Source organism: Scomber scombrus, chromosome 2 (genome assembly GCF_963691925.1).
Source record: "Scomber scombrus chromosome 2, fScoSco1.1, whole genome shotgun sequence".
Classification (NCBI taxonomy): Eukaryota; Metazoa; Chordata; class Actinopteri; order Scombriformes; family Scombridae; genus Scomber; species Scomber scombrus.
Window position 1 is genome coordinate 5,364,281 of NC_084971.1, and position 19,475 is coordinate 5,383,755.

General features: G+C 37.7%; 3 protein-coding genes across 3 annotated transcripts; 2 read left to right on the forward strand and 1 right to left on the reverse strand.

Annotated features, from left to right (window-relative positions):
• Positions 1-43: 43 nt before the first annotated feature.
• LOC133993565 (THO complex subunit 4-like) lies at positions 44-4,736 on the reverse strand. The gene is made up of 6 exons (XM_062432559.1): positions 4,423-4,736; positions 2,762-2,929; positions 2,507-2,654; positions 2,323-2,389; positions 552-777; positions 44-467 (listed from the first exon to the last, which is right to left on the reverse strand). Exons 1-6 carry the CDS (start codon positions 4,642-4,644, stop codon positions 447-449), a joined length of 852 nt encoding a protein of 283 aa, XP_062288543.1. The 5' UTR covers positions 4,645-4,736; the 3' UTR covers positions 44-446.
• Positions 4,737-6,290: 1,554 nt separating this feature from the next.
• LOC134000660 (excitatory amino acid transporter 3-like) lies at positions 6,291-15,799 on the forward strand. The gene is made up of 14 exons (XM_062440086.1): positions 6,291-6,405; positions 7,885-8,025; positions 9,028-9,120; positions 9,256-9,367; positions 9,644-9,686; positions 9,767-9,829; positions 9,929-10,146; positions 10,582-10,689; positions 11,642-11,764; positions 11,967-12,161; positions 12,269-12,403; positions 12,875-12,976; positions 13,215-13,398; positions 15,545-15,799. Exons 1-14 carry the CDS (start codon positions 6,291-6,293, stop codon positions 15,797-15,799), a joined length of 1,887 nt encoding a protein of 628 aa, XP_062296070.1.
• Positions 15,800-16,431: 632 nt separating this feature from the next.
• Positions 16,432-19,293, forward strand: anapc11 (APC11 anaphase promoting complex subunit 11 homolog (yeast)). The gene is made up of 3 exons (XM_062435762.1): positions 16,432-16,585; positions 16,696-16,815; positions 19,005-19,293. The coding sequence occupies exons 2-3, from the start codon at positions 16,707-16,709 to the stop codon at positions 19,148-19,150; spliced, it is 255 nt and encodes an 84-aa protein (XP_062291746.1). The 5' UTR covers positions 16,432-16,585; positions 16,696-16,706; the 3' UTR covers positions 19,151-19,293.
• Positions 19,294-19,475: the final 182 nt, after the last annotated feature.

Sequence of the window (19,475 nt, forward strand, 5' to 3'; positions counted from 1 at the left end):
ATAAACAAACAAACACCAGATGATCCAGTATATATACTGCATTTATGTACAAAACCCTTGGAAATATGTCCATATGTCAAGTATACAGTACCAAGTGACAGAACTGATGTACAATAACATTTTAAACATCACATTTAACAGTCTATCAAACCGCTGAGAAAAAAAAAAGAAAAAAATCACTGATGTTGCATGATTTAAGGCTATTCTCCGTTCATTTGGAAAAGCACAGAAGCTGATGGCCTTGGTGCAAAAAATCCTTAAAACATAGAACATCCCAGAAAACATGGTCACAAAAATATAGAGAAATATTAAAACTGATAGAACGTATTGGTCCGTAAAATACAATGGCTTCAAAACAAGTGTAATGAGGTCCAATCCATCACGTCCAATGTTTAAAAAAAACAAAAAACAAAACCAGACTGGTGCAGGTTTCTGTCCAAGTGCTTCTAACTGGTGTCCATCTGAGACTGAAAGATAAGAAACAAGATCAGCATCAGATCTTCACAGCAGAAGAAAGAATAGAGTAAATGAAGGATTTAACAGGTACATACCATGGCATTGTAAGCATCCAACTGGGCATCCAGCTCTTCTGCAGTAAGTTGGGGTCTGTTTCCGCCTCCCCTTCCTCGCCCTCTGGAGCCTCTGCCGCCGCCACCTTGCCTCCGTTCACTCCTTTCACTCCTGTCATTCCTTTCAGTCCTTTCAGTCCTGTCATTCCTTTCGTTCCTTTCAAACTTGGGTTGACCAAGCCTGCTCCTGTCGAACCCTCTGTTTGAACTGCAAAAGCACAAAGTCATTTTTTTTAGATGAGATCTCATTTTACAGATAATTATTATAGTAACAAGGCTTGGGCGATATCTATTTTTTCATATCTTCCCAAAAATTCACTGGGGTATACTGTATGTCGGTATTTGTGTAAAAAAAGACCAGCCGGAGCGCTTTGGTAGCCAAGTGGTTACCGTGCATGCCACATAATCGCAGCGATCTGATTTGACTCCAGCAAGGTACCTTTGCTGCAGGTCACTCCCCCCCTTCTCTCTTTCTCTCTCTCTGTTTCCTGTTGGCCTCTATGCCATCCACTATTACATAAAGGCAAGAAAAGCCCCAAAAATGAGATTTTAAAAAAACCCCAAACAAACAAAAATACAGTAGCTTCTACCATCAGTCAGTGCTGCATAAATATTCTGCTGTATGTATTTAGATTGTTTTAACTTAACCATATTTACATTGATTGATTAAGGCTCCCGGTCTGTCTGTGAGCTCATCTGTTTCACTACAGACAGATTCCCCTCACTCACTACAGTAGGCTGGGAAATAATGAGTCAATCAATGGATTAATAGATACAAAACACTGTCGCTTTCTTCCGGTGGAGCCAACATGCAAACTATTTTGGTTCAGTACATTTCTGCTGTCAGTCAGCCTGGTAAAGGTAGCTTGTCCGGCTGCTGCGCCGCTCATAACTCACTTCCCATGTGGACTCCCAGTAAGGGTGAGTTGTGAATGGGTGAATGTGGCGTGTAAAGCTCCCTGAGTGCTCGGAAGACTACAAAAAGGCTCTATACAAATACAGTCCATTTACCATAAAAGCTGAGCGGCTGGTGATAGGAGTCATTGTAAACATATATGAGACTGTCTAGCCTACAAAGCTGTGCGTCTAATATGCAATTAGCCTACTTAGACAAGTCTTGCTGGGTTTAAGTACTTATGACCAATAGAATAATGAACAGGTAGGAAATAAGCGCCTTCTTCCACAGACTCTTGCTGGAGGACCCGATGATACTTGTTGCAACGGCACGGATCAGCACATCAGTGGGCTGTACAGAGATAATGTGCGGGTGGCAAACTGACCGTTGAATAACATCATGCCACTAATAAACTGCTTGTAGTTGGAAAAAGTAATCTTGTGATAAGGTTATGTGCGACAATATTTTCATGATTCAATCACAGTTGCAATCTTTCTCAGTTCAGCAGTCTGTTCCACCAGAAGGGACTGACCTCTGGTGGCCTAAGTTGTGCACAGCAATACACCACCTCAATACAGCATCTCCATTTCAGTTTAACAGAAAGAGGTGCATCTGTATATTTTTGACGGTATTGGAAAAATCATACCTTCAAGATTTTCTAAATACCATAAATAGTATAGTAAAAAGTATACCATAATACCACCCAAGTCACTAGTAACCTACAATCGCAACTGCATTTGTGACTGTTAATAAAGCAAGCTTTCTACATAAATGTTTTTCCCCACAATACACAAACATCCAAAAATCTATGGTTTATTCATACATTCAGAATGAATAACCACTTTTATATGGACATACCTTTGAGTAGACGGTCTACTCTGTGTGTCGACCTCTGAAGTCATCTGCTGGATTTTCATGGGACGGCCTGAATATGACGGGGAAACAAGTGGAAACACATGAAACGGTAAATTTCTTCCAAGTGCTTCTAAAGTAGTACCCAAAGTATGATAACGCCACTGTAGCACGAGAACTGAATCCTCACCATCAAGTGGGACACCGTTGTAATGCTTCATGGCTTTGAGTGCGTCGGCCTTTGTTACAAAGTGAACATCTGCAGTCCCTTTACTGCGACCGGACCGGTCATAGTGTACGGATACCTTCTTTATTTCCCCAAACTCTTCAAACAGCTCCTGCAGAGCAAAACAGTAATGTCAGTCACACTCTCAATGCTTCAAAGCTAGCAAAGATCCTTGATGATGCTTCAAAGCATCATCAAGGATCATTTTTAGTGAATTACCTTCATATCGGTGTCAGAGACGCCAAAGTCCAGATTGGAAACTAGCAGCTTGCCAGTGTTTTCTTCACTTCTTTCATTTCTTTCGCTTCTCTCTGGTACTCTGCGTCCACTGGACTGGACTTGCTCCTCAAACATGTCATGCTGCCATTTGTCTGGCAGCTCTCTGGGCTGTGAAGAGCAACAAAAGAAAAATTGTCTTTAGGTTCCTTTTTAAATGTTAACAGTTTCAGCTTAACATTTCACAATGGGGTGTGGTCATGTTCAGATAGCTACAACAATGTTACTCAACCCCAAAGTCAAATGTATGCAAAATAGTGGTTTTGGTTAGAGTCTATAAAATACATGATTAATCTGATGAGGGCTTGGTACCATTTAAAATATTATGATACCAGTACCCTTAAAGTGACACTGATACCAATTCATTACTTCATTCGATACCCATTACACATTTTGTGCACTAGCTTTCATCCAGTGTAGCCACACTTTACCGCGTTTAGCTGGCCTCTTGGCTGCTAAACTGCTATACACGCTAACTCAAATTCAACGTGACTTCATCACCACAGACGGGTTGTAGCTGCTGTGGCAGTGGGCCAATCACATGTCGCATTAAATCGTACAACGCCTGTGTTGATTGGCTGTGAGCATACAAATAGTCATATTTTCAGCACTTGGTCCAAAATGATCGATTGTAGGTATCGTTTGATGGGAGACGTTTTGATACTACTTGGTATTGATGTATTTTGATTGATACCTTAAAGAGGTATTGAGTACCAATACCCAGCTCTACTGATGATACAAAGGAAGAACCAACAGTAAGACAAGTATTGTTCTTTTTTTGTACTTATTTATTGTCCTTTATTCTTTTCTTATTGCTGCTCTATTTTGCTGTCCACTGCTGCTGTAACAATGCAAATTTCCCCATTGTGGGACTAATAAAGTAATAAAAGGAAAGGAAAAGATGTGGGTCTAGCAGGACTGACCACACTTTGTATAGCCTATGTTGTTGTGGTGTTTTGCACAAGTCAGATAACATTAAACAGCCAGTATGGTCATTTCCACTTTTAAAAACTACTAGTGACTCCAGAGAAGTGTCTTCTTAAAAAGGTGGGAAATCTGCATTTCTTCTGCAACAGAGAAAAACACCTCCTAATGATGTGGTGATGAAGAAAGTTTGGACTGGACAAGACAAAGAACAAAGGATTGAAGGTGGCAGCTTTAAATACATTTAAACATATTCAACTAAGTCTTCGAATAAAAAAAACACACCTGGGTAATGGTGGCACACTATAAGCTACCAATTCCTAATCCTAATAACTTTACAAGAGACCGCTTCTCCAGTGGCACAAAGCGGCCATCTTGATAAAAGCGCCAGTCTCTCACTCAAGGCACATGGTTTTAAAATCTGTTCAGACCTGTTGCCTCTGGTCAGTGGTGATCAGTAAGCGTGACACGTGGTTATAGTAAACATCCCACAGAAACATTCAATGTAGGTATGTGAACTCATTAGCGGACAGTTAGCTTCCATGGAAAGCTCCGTCATTAAAACACACACCGGTAACGGAAGCCTGTTATCGTGTTAGCATGGCTGTAAATGAACAACACGATAAATAACGTATGGACACGTTTCTTCCGCCTCCATTCAACGCGTTTCACTTTCATACCCTGGTGTACGGCGTGCCTCTGTTGTTCCGGTCGCGGTTGAAGTTATTCGGTCGACTCCGCACCGATCTCGACCATCCACCACCGGCCCGACCTGAACTTCCACCCGAGCCGGACGATGCTCCGCCGCCTCCCCGGCCGCGGCCGCCGCCGCCGCCGCCACTACCTCCTTTCTTGTTCAGCTTGATAATGTCATCCAGAGACATGCTCATCTTATCGGACATCGTGGCGTTCAAGCTTTTTTTTGACCTGAAGCTGAATACAAACAAAGAACTTTGGGTTCCGGCAGACGGTGGTAAAACAGCTACTTTCCCTCTGTGGCGCGGTGTAGAAGCTGACGGAAATGCGTAAATAGTTTGCGGACGTGACGACGACACGCAAGTCCCGCCCCTTCGTTTTTTCACAAAATACTTTATTGAACAATACAACTTCAAATAGTGTTTGCTGTTTTTTTATTCATTTGAGGACTTTAGTATGAATTCTATTTTAAAACTTAGTTACATATATCTAATGGATCTCTGCAATATCATTTTTTTAGTATTTTATTTCAATTAAAAATAACCGTAATAGTGGATTAGGGTTAGAAAACATATACCTTAATTTACCTAACAAAATAATAATGTTTACAATGCTACAAATGCTGATCTTCATCCTTCTACATTTCTCACTCGCAGAGGTCAATTTTTTTATTACATTTAGCAGTGCCACATTTTGGAATGCTTTTCTCACCTAACAAAAAACTGTCACAAAAGATGCTTAAAAGGTCTATAAAAAAAACAATATCCCCTTTATAAACACACACACACACACACACACACACACACACACACACACACACACACACACACACACACACACACACACACACACACACACACACACACACACACACGCACACACAGACCTATCCTAACCTTATCATAACCCTTAACTAACCTTAACTTTAATCCAAGTCTTCACCCTGAAATGAATGATTATGGGGACTAAGGAGGTGAGTAAACAGATTTATGTCCCCAAAACCTCACAACTTGGAAAAGATACACAAACACAACACACAACACACGCTTTCTGATTTTATTTTGATATTATTATTGTCATCGTTGCTTTCATATATAAATATGTATTACTATTAGTTTTCCATAACTTTTTCCGTTTCTTGTGAAATTTGAACATTATTTAGGCGGAGGCTTCAACTAAGCCTTCTGGATTGTATTTCTTTCCCTGCACTGTATATTATTATCTTTGTAATATTTAGGTATTTTTTGTGCAAAAAAGTTGAAAAAGGAAATTATCTCAAGATTCTATAGAGCATTACAAGACGATCTTAAAAATAAGGATTTAGAGAGTAAAGAAAGATGGGTGTGTCCAAATATACAGGGGTTCTGGGAGGATGTTCAGAAGGAAATAAAAAGTATTCTGGGTAGGAAATTAAACCTTGACCCGAAATTATTTGTATTAGGCATCCCAGTAGGAATCCAAACTGAGAAAAATAAATGAGACTTACTACGGATCCTTCTCCTGATAGCTAGAAAAAACATCATAACCTTATGGTTGGTGTGTATCCTCTAGCTTATTGCTTGTTTTTTCTGTAGTTTTCGGCTGTTTTTTTCTTTTCTTTCTTTCTTTTATTTATGAATTGTACATGAATTAAGAATTGAAATGAATACATGAAATGCATGATACAAATAAAAAGTTAAAAAAAAAAAAGAATACATCTAAAATAAATCACACTAAACTAGGTGAGTGACGTCATATTTGTCATAAGGTTCTATGATTAATTTTTTTAAACCACAACATAAAAAGGGGAGGACAGAGTATTGATGCCACTGAACTTTCTAGTTTGTTTACTGTCCGCTTCACTGAGTGAAAAATGCAGTCCTCTGAGTCAAATAGCGGTTCTGACAGTACTGGCTGCCTGAAGACAGTATGGAATTACATTATTCATCATAAATTTATCGTTTCAAGCCTGGGTGCTGTTGCACTGGGTAAGTGATAACCGACAAGCTTTTAATTAACAGCTGGGTGAACGTTACTTCAGGAACCAATAATGCTGTGTAGGAAACTTTTATACTATTATATTATAAGTGTGACTGAAGTTAGAATCACATCTGAATGAAAAATGAATGATAGCCAACTGAAGCAAAAGAAAACAGTTTAGTCCTACCTTTTCTGTCGTTTATAAGGGGGAACGATATTAAATGAAAATTCCGACATTTAATGTTGTCCAGGACACAACTGTATTAAGAAGTTATGTTGTCTAGATATTGTCTGAGTTTTAATGACCATTTACACCGCATATTTACTGTCAGTTACAGAAGTCAGATTTACATCAAGTTAAATAAATGTCACATTCCGTTGCTAGGCAACCAGAGCTGCTGAGTGATTTGCCTCAAATGCTGTAACTCATCAGGGTAACCCAGTTTCAACGTTTCATCATACTTTATCATAACTTATATTTTAATAGCTGTTACCAAACAGCCACAAACGCTACTACAGTATTAAAATTGTCACAGATTAGGGTAATCTGCCAGATTCTGTTAGGCTACATGAAACTTTTACATGAAAAGACCCTAACCCTAACCCTAACCCATATGATCTGATATTGACAGACTAATTAGGGACTGTACGGAAATTACAGTCCATAATTAAGACGTTTCTAAGAGTTTGTTGTTGTTGTTTTTTTCATATTTTATATTCCTCAATAAATTGAGACAACTAGGAAATAAGTGTAATCTTCACCAATAGTTGTTTGTAACATATTGTTTTAAGTTAAAATTGTCATGGAAAGTTTTCCTTCGTTTCCTAATAATTCACGTTCAGTCCTATCTTTTTTAAATGATTGCTTTTTTATGTTTACCATGAAACTGAAAATTGTCATTTACACTTCTAATGTGTGCACTGGTGAAAGTTATTATTCCATCAATAAGGTTTTAATTAGACAGACTAAATGTTTTAGTTATTAAAGATGAAATAAATTGTACAACTCATGATTTCACTTTGAGATATCAGAGGTACGGTGTTGCAGTTTTATGGTGAAATATTTTGCAGCTGGGTCACAGAATCATACTGTGATAAACAGCTTCATCTGGTGGACAATGTGAATCATTACATTTGTTTTAAAAGTGTGACCACTTTAAATGCCCCAAAGCAAATGCCTCTGATCAGCATGCGTGTTTTTAGTCAAATGATACAGACATGAGACTTTAGTTTTATCACACATCATTTACAATTCTTTATCTTCTTAACTCAGTTTTAATCATTAGACACAAAAATAACAAGGGATGAATTATGATTTATTATTGTGTGACCTGTAAATTTCATCTAAAGTTTCAAGGGCCATGTTTTCTGTGAATTTACACCATATGATTTTGCTGGCTGAAGAGATGAAAACCTTTTTTGTGAAACAGTTTGTGTCGTTTTTGTGTTGTTACATCTTCTAATATTTCTTTGTTTTTGTCTCACAGGTATTATTCTGGGCTTCATTCTCAAGATTTTTCTCAACTTGTCTGAACTCGACCAGCAATACCTCAGCTTTCCAGGAGAAATGCTCATGCGGATGCTTCAGGCGGTTACCGTTCCTCTCATTGTTACAAGTGTGATAACAGGTAAGACAGTTATATTCCTCCCTGTGTTAACTGTTACATTAGGTTACACATGTTATACTTTCCACATTTACAGTAGAGGAACATAGTGGTGTTTCAGCAAGTCTGAAGCCATTAAATATATTATATAATCTAGAAAATGTTACTTCTTGTTTAAAACATTACATGTTGTAATGTAACATGTTTCTGTTAGTGTGTGTGTGTGTGAATGTGCATTAGATTAGATCCTGCAGGTTGGCACCTTACATGGCAGTCTCTTCCATCAACATATGAATACATTTTTTTTTAAAAAGGGAATAGTGTACATTCATGATGTACACTGGCAGTCTCTTTCATCAGCATATACATTTGTGACAAGTTTGACAAGTATTGTTAAGTGCTTTGAGTGGTTGGACGACTAGAAAAACTATATCTCCATAGGTTTACCATGACTTCTCTTCCTCTTCGTACGTCATGGTTCTTAATGTCAACTGGAACTAAAAAGTCTACTATGTGCTCTTATTATAATGATCAAATACTGTATATAATTTATATAAAATGAACTGTCCAGAGTATCAGGAACATCGTACATGTTTTGGTGAATAACAAACTGAATTTATCAACTGATCTTCCTCTAAGACTCATTGGCTAAGACTTCTGGGATATGTAGTCATTGAATGCTTAACAAAATATTTGTTTTATCTTCTGCAAGTGTTTTACCTGCGATAACAGGTACATTTATTTTTTCAATCATTTTAGCAGGGTTATGTTTCTTTTAATGTAAAAGAAGAGAATATTCTGGAACAGAGGCCACAGTACAAAAGATGAAACCTCAGCTCTCTATAAGGATGTGCCGGCTTTCTTTACATGCAAGACAACATGTTTGACAGCTGGTCAACTCTGTGCTATGTCAGTGATATGTAAATTGACATTTTACCTGTGTTGCCCTTACTTTCCATTAAATTATAGTGATGCAAAACCCATATATGACTTATGTTGTTGTTGGGTTTTTTTTTTTTTTTACAGGTGTTTCTGGTCTAAGTGTTAAAACCTCCAAGAGGATCGCTGGACGTGCAGCAGCATACTTTGTTTCAACCACTGTAATGTCTGTGACTATAGGTAAGAAAAGTGGCCTATTGTTTGGCTTTACAAGGGCTTTTTTTTTTTCTTTTTAAATCCATGATTATTATTGGGTTAATACAGAACAGCTATAGAATACATGCTGTTTTTTTACCCCTGGATTTTGTGTTGTAGGGTTAGTCTTGGTGCTGATGATCAAGCCTGGGATTGGCTATGCTGCTGAAAAAGGTGAAACGGAGGATGAGGAGGCCTTTTCCACTGTCGATGCCTTGTTGGATCTAGTGAGGTAAGAAAGTGTGTGTTCTGACAACCAGCTTTCTCTACTTATTCACCAGTTCAGCAATGTTTAGGTCAGTCAGCACCACTTCAGAAAGTCCTGGAACATTTAATGAGATCAATAGAGTTTAAATGTATTATATTCCTTTAGAGTCACATCCATCTATGTTTGTCTTAAGCAGAAATGTCAGCTTTACAAAGTTACAAAGATATGGTTGCTTTTTTGTGTTCTTGGCTGACATTTACAAGCTTACTGATAGTGTAACATTTTAAAAATTGTTTCTAGGAACATGGTGCCACAAAATCTGATTCAGGCTTGCTTCCGACAGGTATGTTTTTCATTAAGATATACGTAATGCTACTCATTTCCTTGAATTATGATGTGACTCCTGTTAAATTTTTTTCATAGTACAAGACGGAGAGGGTGGAGTTTGAAATTGATGCGGATGAGCAAAATTCAAGCCTGGAAACGGTATGGTTTTTTCCGTCGTCTTCTTGTAGAGACTAATCTATAAGGTTTACATAGCTGTAAGAATCCCAGATATATGGATTTGTTGTGTTGTGCACATAGACCATTATTCTTAATGATTGTCCGGCCTTATTACAGAATGGAACAGAATTGCGACTGGTGGGCCACTATGTGGAAGGAGCCAATACATTGGGCCTGATTGTCTGGTCTTTTGTTTTTGGCCTGATCCTCAACGTCATGGGAGAAAGAGGGGAAGTACTTGTGGAGGTCCTTACTGTCCTCAACGAGTCCACGAAACGTATGGTCAAGTTGATACTGGGGTAAAGTGGAACGCCATAACAACAAAATACATGACACTCTGTTTCCATAGTTCAAAATATTTCGTAATGGTACTTATATAGCGCCTTTCTAGTCTTTACAACCACTCAAAGCGCTTTACACTACATTTCATTCACCCATTCACATACATTCATACACTGATGGCAGGAGCTACCACGCAGGGTGCACATCAGGGGAGGTTAACCATTTATACACATTCATACACCGTTGGCACAGCAACGGGAGCAATTTGGGGTTAAGTGTTTCAGATAATTTTTCAAGTTCTGAAAACAAGTTCCAACAATATGTAATATTAATCATACTTGATTTATTCCCTTTCCCCATGACTGCTTTCTTTCTTAAGTTAATCATCATACTTCATTGACTAAGTCACTTAAGTATTCCCTTTATTTTTAAATCCATTGTTTCCTTTACAGCTACTTGCCATTTGGAGTGCTGTTCCTGATTGCAAGCCATGTTGTTGAGGTTCACGACTGGGAAACTACCTTTAAACTTGGAAAGTTCATGGTCGTAGTTTTTGTAGGGTATGTTCACCTTCACAAAAAATGTTTTTATGGACTCCTAATATGAATGTGCATGATGCCAGTACACCAACGTTTCTAATTCTTTGAGTGAGTAAGAGCAGGAGGCTGTGGCCAGTATATTAATTTGCAAAGTCATCATTGCTATGTCCTATGAGAACTGGTAATACTGCCCATGAAGTCACAATCCAAATGTACATCAAATGGTAGATTTGCCCACCAAAAATCTAAACAGAAACTATAGAAACTATTCAATTTTTTAAAGATGAAACAACACATTCCTCTCAGAAAAAACACGTTTATCTGGGGTAATGTTAGCTAATGCTAGCAAATTGTAGGTAGCTTTTACTTTTCTGTGCTTGTTTTATTATTAGTATTATGTTATGATGTCATGTTTTAGCATGAACCTTATCACTTGTGGCCACACTGTCAGCTGCTTAGTAAAAGTTAAATAGACTACTGACTCAGTATTGTGAGTTAAAAAGCAGTATCTAAGCAAAGTTTGCTCACGTTGGCCACCAAACATAGCAGACCAAATAAAGCTATATCAGCAAAACTCCTGCATGTAATGACAAGAGCAATCATGAGTTTCATTGATTATGAATTCAACATTGCATTTTAAAAGAAACATGTTATTTCTTCTTTCATAGGTTATACAGTTTCATTTTAAGTCTCCTAGCCAGCAGAGAATTGTGAATACAAACTCTTGCTGTTGTCATTAATTGTATTTGATGTAGATTCATTCAGATTCAGATTCATTTTATTCTTTGTCCCAAAAGGGCACTTAGTTTGCAGAAGGTATACAGAAAAACAACACAGATCACACAACAGATTAAAACACAACAACAAAATTAATTGATTGGAATTAAAAACATGAATTTAGAAAAGAAAAACTCATAAATACGAATAAATAAATAAATACGTCCAAGTAATCAGTATTCACTGTGTGTTTCAGGCTTATAATTCACGGAGTGATAGTTTTACCTCTGGTCTATTTCGTGTGTGTGAGAAAGAACCCTATTACCGTCGTCAGGGGGGTTTCTTCTGCCTTACTGACTGCACTGGTCATCTCATCCAGGTAAGGTTACTCAACAGTGAAGTATCTTGGAGAGATATTTTATATGGAGAGAGTTCTTGAGCACAGCTTTTTTCCCCATACATTCCATTCCCATTCATCAGAACTGTTCAAGCCAAGTGGCAGGTAACATTTTAAGAGGGTTTAAAGTGATTTTTTCCCCTATTTGGATTGTGCACTAACAAGTATGCATGGTCTCTCCAAGCTCCGCCACACTGCCGATCACTTTCCAATGCTGTGAGGAAAAACTCATTATCGACAAAAGGATCACTCGCTTCATGCTGCCCATTGGAACCAACATCAACATGGACGGAACTGCCCTTTATGAAGTGGTGGCGGCGGTTTTTATCGCCCAACTCAACAACATCCCTCTGGATATCAGCCAGTTGTTAACCCTTTCGTAAGTCACTCTCCATGTTCCAATGGAAATCAAGACTAATCATATGTTAAAGTTTGATATTAGTCTCTTCACAAACATGCTTAATGGTCTTTGTGCTCGATCCCCAGTGTGACATCAGCGGTGTCCAGCATAGGAGCGGCAGGGATCCCAGCTACAGGAGCAGTGACCACTCTCTTTGTTTTGACATCCATTGGTTTACCTGCGAAGGAAGCGTCCATTCTGGTGGTTGTAGAATGGCTCCTGTAAGTTCAAACCCAACATTTTAGTGTCTAATGAATCAATACTGCAGCTGCATCAGGATTGGGTTGCAGTAGCTACTTGTAAATCTTTCTTAAATTCTTAGTAACTACCTCCCCTAGACCAAACCCCTACTTTTTACTCTAAGAACATCAAGCTGATAATACTTATGTGCTTTTACTGAAGTAGGATTTTCCATGCAGGACTTTTACTTGTAATGTAGTATTTTTACACTGCTGTATTGGTACTTTTACTAAAAGTGAAAGATCTGAGTTCTTCTTCCACCACTGCTAAATTGTATGGTCTGTTATTTTCAGTTTAGTAGAAACTGCTGTTATAAGAAGGCTAAGTTTGAACTTAAGAGCAGCTGGAGTAACTACCTCCTGAGTCACTGGAATTAGAAAAAAATGTACAAAATAGTTTTAATCAGCATATATCCTCTGCTTTCATAAATTGGTGTTGTTTGTGCCTTTCAGAGACCGCTGCAACACAGTTGTTAATGTATTTGGAGACTGCGTTGGTGTGGCACTGGTTAACGAAATATCCATGAAAGAACTGGAAGAAATGGACAGACACAGGTGAAATTGCTGATAGTCTTAATTGTTCTTTTTTTGCTGAAAACATGGGTTTTTCAACATGTTTCAATCTGATGCATGTTTATTCCAATGAAGAAAATGGCATACTAGTAGCCTTGAGCAAAGTCAAGCAGCAATAATCTGCTCCCACACTAAATGTAATACACTAAACCTTGAACACATCTAAATGTCGCAAAACTATTGACACCATTGATGACCGTTTTGTACTTTTCCTGGATAGGGCCCATGGTGGAGACCAGGTTCACATGAGCCAGGACTCTGATGGTGTCATGTACCCAGCCGTGGATGGGGAAGATGAGTACTTTCAGGCCAGTGAGGATTCTGCTCTTGATTTTCAACACACTCCAGAATACTTGTCAGTCTGGGACAGTGATGCTGAAATCTGCACTCCAAGCAAGATCCAGGTTCACATCAGAAGCCAGGACTCTGATGATTATGATGATGATGATGATGATGATGATGATGATGATGATGATGATGAGTTTTTTTAGTGTCAGCTCAGCCTGAACAAAGACTGCTCATCAACAGTGGAAACAATGCTGACCTTAAAGTGCTAAAATATTGTCTCATGTCTTCAGTTTTTTATTATTTGGGATTATTTGACTTTTTTGGTGTCACCATCATTTAATTTTGTGTTTTGTATTAGAGATGTAATTTCCTTTACAAAAATGTAATTGGCCTCTATATTAGGTACATCTGTGCAATCTAATTCAATCCAATACAACAGCTCTGCTATAAATATTACATTTATAAGTTTATACATTTCCATTTCCATATTACTGAGGTCATAGTGGGTGATGGAGGTGTATTAGGGTGCATTATATTGAATGGTATTTTGATATTTTGTCCACTCCATTAACATTCATGAACTGAAAATGTATACACTTGAAAAAAGTAGAATTTATGGAAGAGTCGTTGCATTGGATTGAATTAGATTGCACAGGTGTACCTAATGAAGTGGCTGGTGTCTGTACATTATAGTAATAGATGTTACTCAATTGAATTGAATTGAATTTAACTGAATTCAATTTATTTTAATTGTTTTGGTGTAACAGATGTGCAATAATTATTGAAGTGAATTGATGTAGCATTTGTAGTATTTGATTTAGTATATGTAATATTTTAGTATTTGTATATGTAGTATTTGCAATATTTGATGTAGTACATGTAGTATTTGTAATATTTGATGTAGAATTTGTAGTATTTGATGCAGTATATGCAGTATTTGATGTAGTATGTGTAGTATTTGATGTAGTATTTGTTGTCGTGTATGTAGTATTTGTAGTATTTGATATGGTATATGTAGTATTACATATGTATTACATATGTAGTATAATTAATCACCAAAAAGTTGTTGAAAGGACTCTTTGTCTTTAAACATTTAGAATTTTATGTTGAATCAAAGTAAAGGAAATGCTAAATGATCTTATATCTGCTTATAACTAAATGATAGTGTTTTACATACCATTTATTAATGTTCATATACTGCTCATAAATGCTAAATGGAGGCACACTCAATGGTTGAAAAACTGCTCATTTTTTAATGATTATTTGGAGTCACACATGGTAGTTATAATTTCAGAATAAAAATGTATGTTAACTATTATATTATAATGTGTGGTTTAAAATTGAGGTGCAGCACATTAAACATGACTGCCTTTGCCAATGTGCCAATCCAGCGACAGTCCAGGATTACTTGTTTTGAGTTTTTTTTGAGGGTTTACCATAAAAAATATTTTGTGACCAGTTAAGTATGGGAAATACAATGATTTTATCCTGACAACCACTTTCTTGGGAAGCATGTGCACACTGCAGTTTTTGTACAGTATGTACCACCAAGAAACTCAGTGTTACGTAATTTACATAGATTTCAGCATGTATACAGAATCTGTATAGAAGGATATTACAAGATGCATAACTGATCATATGATTGTAATATTATGATTATCAGCAGTGTTAAAATAAATATTTAAACTCATTTAATGATAATATTGGCAAAATAGCCATTTATTTTAACATGATGTTTGATAAAATTATCAAAAGTAAATAAAAAAAAAAATTGAAAGGCTGGTAAAGTGATCAATATATCCCTCTAATGACTTCTTTCTTCAAATAAAGTTATTATTATTAATAATTTTATTTTGGTCAAGCTGTCATCTCTGATGAACAATGAATCCCACCCCATGAAGGGCACTCTGACCGCACTGGAGAGCTCCTTCAGTGACAAACTGGTTCATCCAAAGTGTGTGAAGCAGCAATCTAGCAGGTCCTTCCTCCCTGCAGGTGTCAAACTGTACAATCAGCACTGCTACCAGTAAACCTCACACACCCCTGACCTGGATAATTTTATAAACGGCACTATTTAATATACATGACTGCAATGTATATTTTTTCACCTTTTTCATTCTGGTGGAAAAGGCTGACCAGCGTCTACATTTCCTGTGGCGGCTGAAGAGGGCTCATCTCAGTCCATCCATCCTCACCACCTTCTAAAGGGGCACCAGAGAGTGTTCTGATCAGCAGCATCTCTCTCTGGTATGAGACATAAAGGCCCTGAGGAAACTGGTGAGGACAGCAGAGGCGACTACTGGGGTCACACTGCCACCTTTAGAAGACATGGCCCAAAAGCGCATGCTGACCAAAGAAACCAGCATCCTGAGAGACTCCACTCAGCCCTGTCATGGACTGTTCTCCCTCTTGCCTTCAGGCTGGAGGTACAGCAGCCTGCATAGCAGCACTGCTAGGTTCATTAACAGCGTCTACCCTGCTGTTATCAAACTGCTAAAAAAAATTACACACCGCTGACTGCTTTGTTCATCTTACAGATGGCAGCTGTCATGAATATGAGCAATATTATTCATTATTTATTGATGTGTACGTTTTCACATTCTCCAAACTTCTTACCTGTCCAGAAATGAATTATTTTAATTATTTATTTGTTATATATCTATTTCAATTTATCTTATGTGTTTTTGACAGAGCTTTGCTCGTAATTTGCTTCTCTATGCATTTTGGATGCTGTAGTGAATGAAAATGAAAATTGAATCTTAATCTTAATTTAATAAGGTATACCACTACTTTCAGTTCAACTGAAAATATAAATATATAAATATATTTCCATTTTAAATCCATCAAACACAGGTATATTATCACTCAACACCAATATTACTCTTGTACATAATGTTACGTAATTTTACTATATTTTTATTACTATTGTTTTTATTGCTTTTGAATGTACCTATTATTTATTGTTCTTTATTCTTTTTTATTGATGCTCTTCTATTTTTACTGTCCTCTTTGCTGCTGTAATAATGTAAATCTCTAAAAAAAAACAAAAAACTGTTATCAATAATTTGAGCCTCACCAGCTGTTCCGTACATCACCTCTAGATGGCAGCTTGTCTACTCCAAGCATGCAGCCTGCCGCAATTCCAACAGACGAAGAAGAAAGGGGCCATTCTCCCGGGCAGCTGAAACGTTAGCTACGTATTGTTGACTTCTGACTTCAGGCTGCACATAAAATGACTTCTCGTTGGCTAAGAAACATTGAAACGTAACTCGTGTTGAATATATCTGAAGGAGACGCTACTCAGTAAGTCAGTTGATATCTCTGAACAGCCAGTGAACTGCTGAAGTTAGCTGTCAACAGTAGCTCACATGCTAACTTAGGTGTGATAATGAGTGTTTTGTTTCTCCTGTTAGAGACTCTCAGGATGAAGGTGAAGATCCGGAATTGGAGCGGAGTGGCGTCCTGGTTGTGGGTGGCTAATGATGAAAACTGTGGGATCTGCAGGATGCCGTTTAATGGCTGCTGCCCAGACTGTGAGTAGCCCCGCCAGCCTTCATGCTGTGTGGATGATGCTAAAGATGGAACAGCTGACAGTATCTGTAGCAGCTGCTCACTGATGTGTTTTATACCAATATCAGCTTGTCAGCATTAAACATCCCTTAGGTAAAGAGAATAACTACAATATACCAACTGTGCTGTAGTAAAACATTTCAGTCATGCTGTCAAATAGTAACTAATATTCATAAATAATAATGATATTTAGTGGCTGATTGTCTGTTTTGTCACCACTTACACTAGCAAAAAGCTTTAACTCTCTTTTAACCTACTTTCAGATATGTGAAACCATTTTGCCTCCCTTATGAAAACCAAACTAAAAAGGGAGATTTCACTGCTTTCTCCCACCCAGGTCCAGATCAAAAACCACTGTACTTTGACTTGTCAAATCTGGACTAAATGGACTGTACTTATATAGCGCTTTTCTGGTCATTATGACCACTCAAAGCGCTTTACACTACATCTCATTCACCCATTCCTACACATTCATACACCGTTGGCACCCCAACGGGAGCAAGGACACATATGGACTGGAGGAGCCGGGAATTAAACTGCCAATCTTCTGATTGGTGGACGACCGCTTTACCTCCTGAGCCACAGACACGCCACATATACGTAGACTACATAACTAATATAAGATTGAAGATAAAAGAGGTCAAAGTACAGTTGTTTTTGATCTAGAACAGGTCTAATATGGCGTGCATGAGGATAAAAGCAGTGAAATCACCCTCTTGTCTGTTTTCTAAAGCAAAATAAAGTGGGTTTAAACAGCTTTATGCTACAATGTTCAACACTTTTTCACAAGTGGAAGTATAAATGGTCTCCCTTAACTTTCACCTTTAACTTTTCCCTTAGCTATGAATCAGAAGCTAACTTAAGCATTATATAGAAATGGGAAATTTCCTCAGGAGTCTGTATTCATAAGACAGAATAAGAATGACTTAAAAACATTTTATTTATTGTAGTATTAATGTAAATATAGATAATGAAGCCTGACTTTAGGCTACAGTACATCTTAGAAGGCATGATTGTGGCACATACTTTATTTCCTGTATCTACCACAAATTATGATTTTATTCAAGACACCAACCCTCAAATATTTCAATGTACATTTACAATAATACTCTCACATTTAGTAGACTTTAGCATTATTGTTTTGTGGGAAGCAACCCATCAAACAGTTGTAACCACAGTGTTGAGTGGAGGCAACCACAATCCCAGTTGGAGAGTGATTTCCAAACCTGGACAAACAAAATGAAAACTATCCACATGGAGAGATATAGCTTGATGACAGAAAATGTGCCTTTTTGAATAGAGCAGTTGGAACGAGGCACAGGTTCACCTTCAAGTTCACCTTCCTGTCCAATCAGGCAACAGCTCCTGTTTCGATTTCAGTCTTTGTTCAGTACGTGGAAAACGTTTCGTGTGCTCAATAATGTCACTACAGCAAATATTATGAGACATTACATTTAAGCAGAAACACTAGAACAGATAACAGGACAGTACAGAGGAAACAGAGTTTGGACTTTTACATACTAATAATAAAAATATCAGATGTGTAAAGGAACATTATTCTGTTGGCAAGTCGGGAGATTTAAATCATTCAAAAAGTTACAGCTGCTTGTGTGTAAATGCAGACAGAACTGCTTTAAAGTTAAAGAGTCTCTTATCATTTCAGCAGCTGTGAGATGCTGCAGCTATTGAATAAACGTAAAGAAAGAGTTCTGCACTCATTCACTGATGGGAAACATAACATCAGTATTAGAGGCTTATGCAGTAACACTTGACCAACATTGATTAGTAAGATTCAGACATTAATCCAGCTTGTTACTGACCTGCCTGCTGTGAATACTTGTATTTTGAGCAACATTTCAATGGACTAGATGGAAATAAAGTGTGCAAACTGTGGCTTTTGTGCTCTATGCAGTTTACTTATGACTAATCTCAGAGTTGAAATGTGGAGAAAAGTGTATAATGCTGGAGGCAGCAGCTCACCCCCTCCAACGCAGAGCTCCAGAAAATAACAGAACCAAATCTGGGCTAGACTCAAAATATTCAAAGCTGAATCCCCGAATCAACACAGAGCAACACTTTATGAATGTCCTATTAATGCTTAACATCCTTTATCTTTTTAATCTTAATCCTTTTTTTTCTTCTTTCTTTGCAGGTAAGGTACCTGGCGACGACTGCCCGCTGGTCTGGGGTCAGTGCTCTCACTGTTTCCACATGCACTGCATCTTGAAATGGCTGAACTCGCAGCAGGTGCAGCAGCAGTGCCCCATGTGCCGACAGGAGTGGAAGTTTAAAGAATGAAGCATCTTCTCGGATTTACTCGTTTGTTTTTGTATCGACTGTAAATAACTTCTGTTTTTGTAATTCTGCTTCTTGTTTAATTCAATAAACACCTGAAACATATTCTATCAACAGAAAAGGTGTTTAAATAAATAAATAAAAATCCCACATAACTTGTGGCACTGTACGCCTCCTGCTTTTCACGGTGCATTTGAGGTCTGTGCTGGTGGGTTAAGCATATGACCTGAATTTCAATGCTCTGCTGACTGATTCTGACTTTAATCCCTCTTGATGAGATTAACCTGATTGTTTTGTGTTTCCAGTAATGACTCTCAAGAGGAACAAG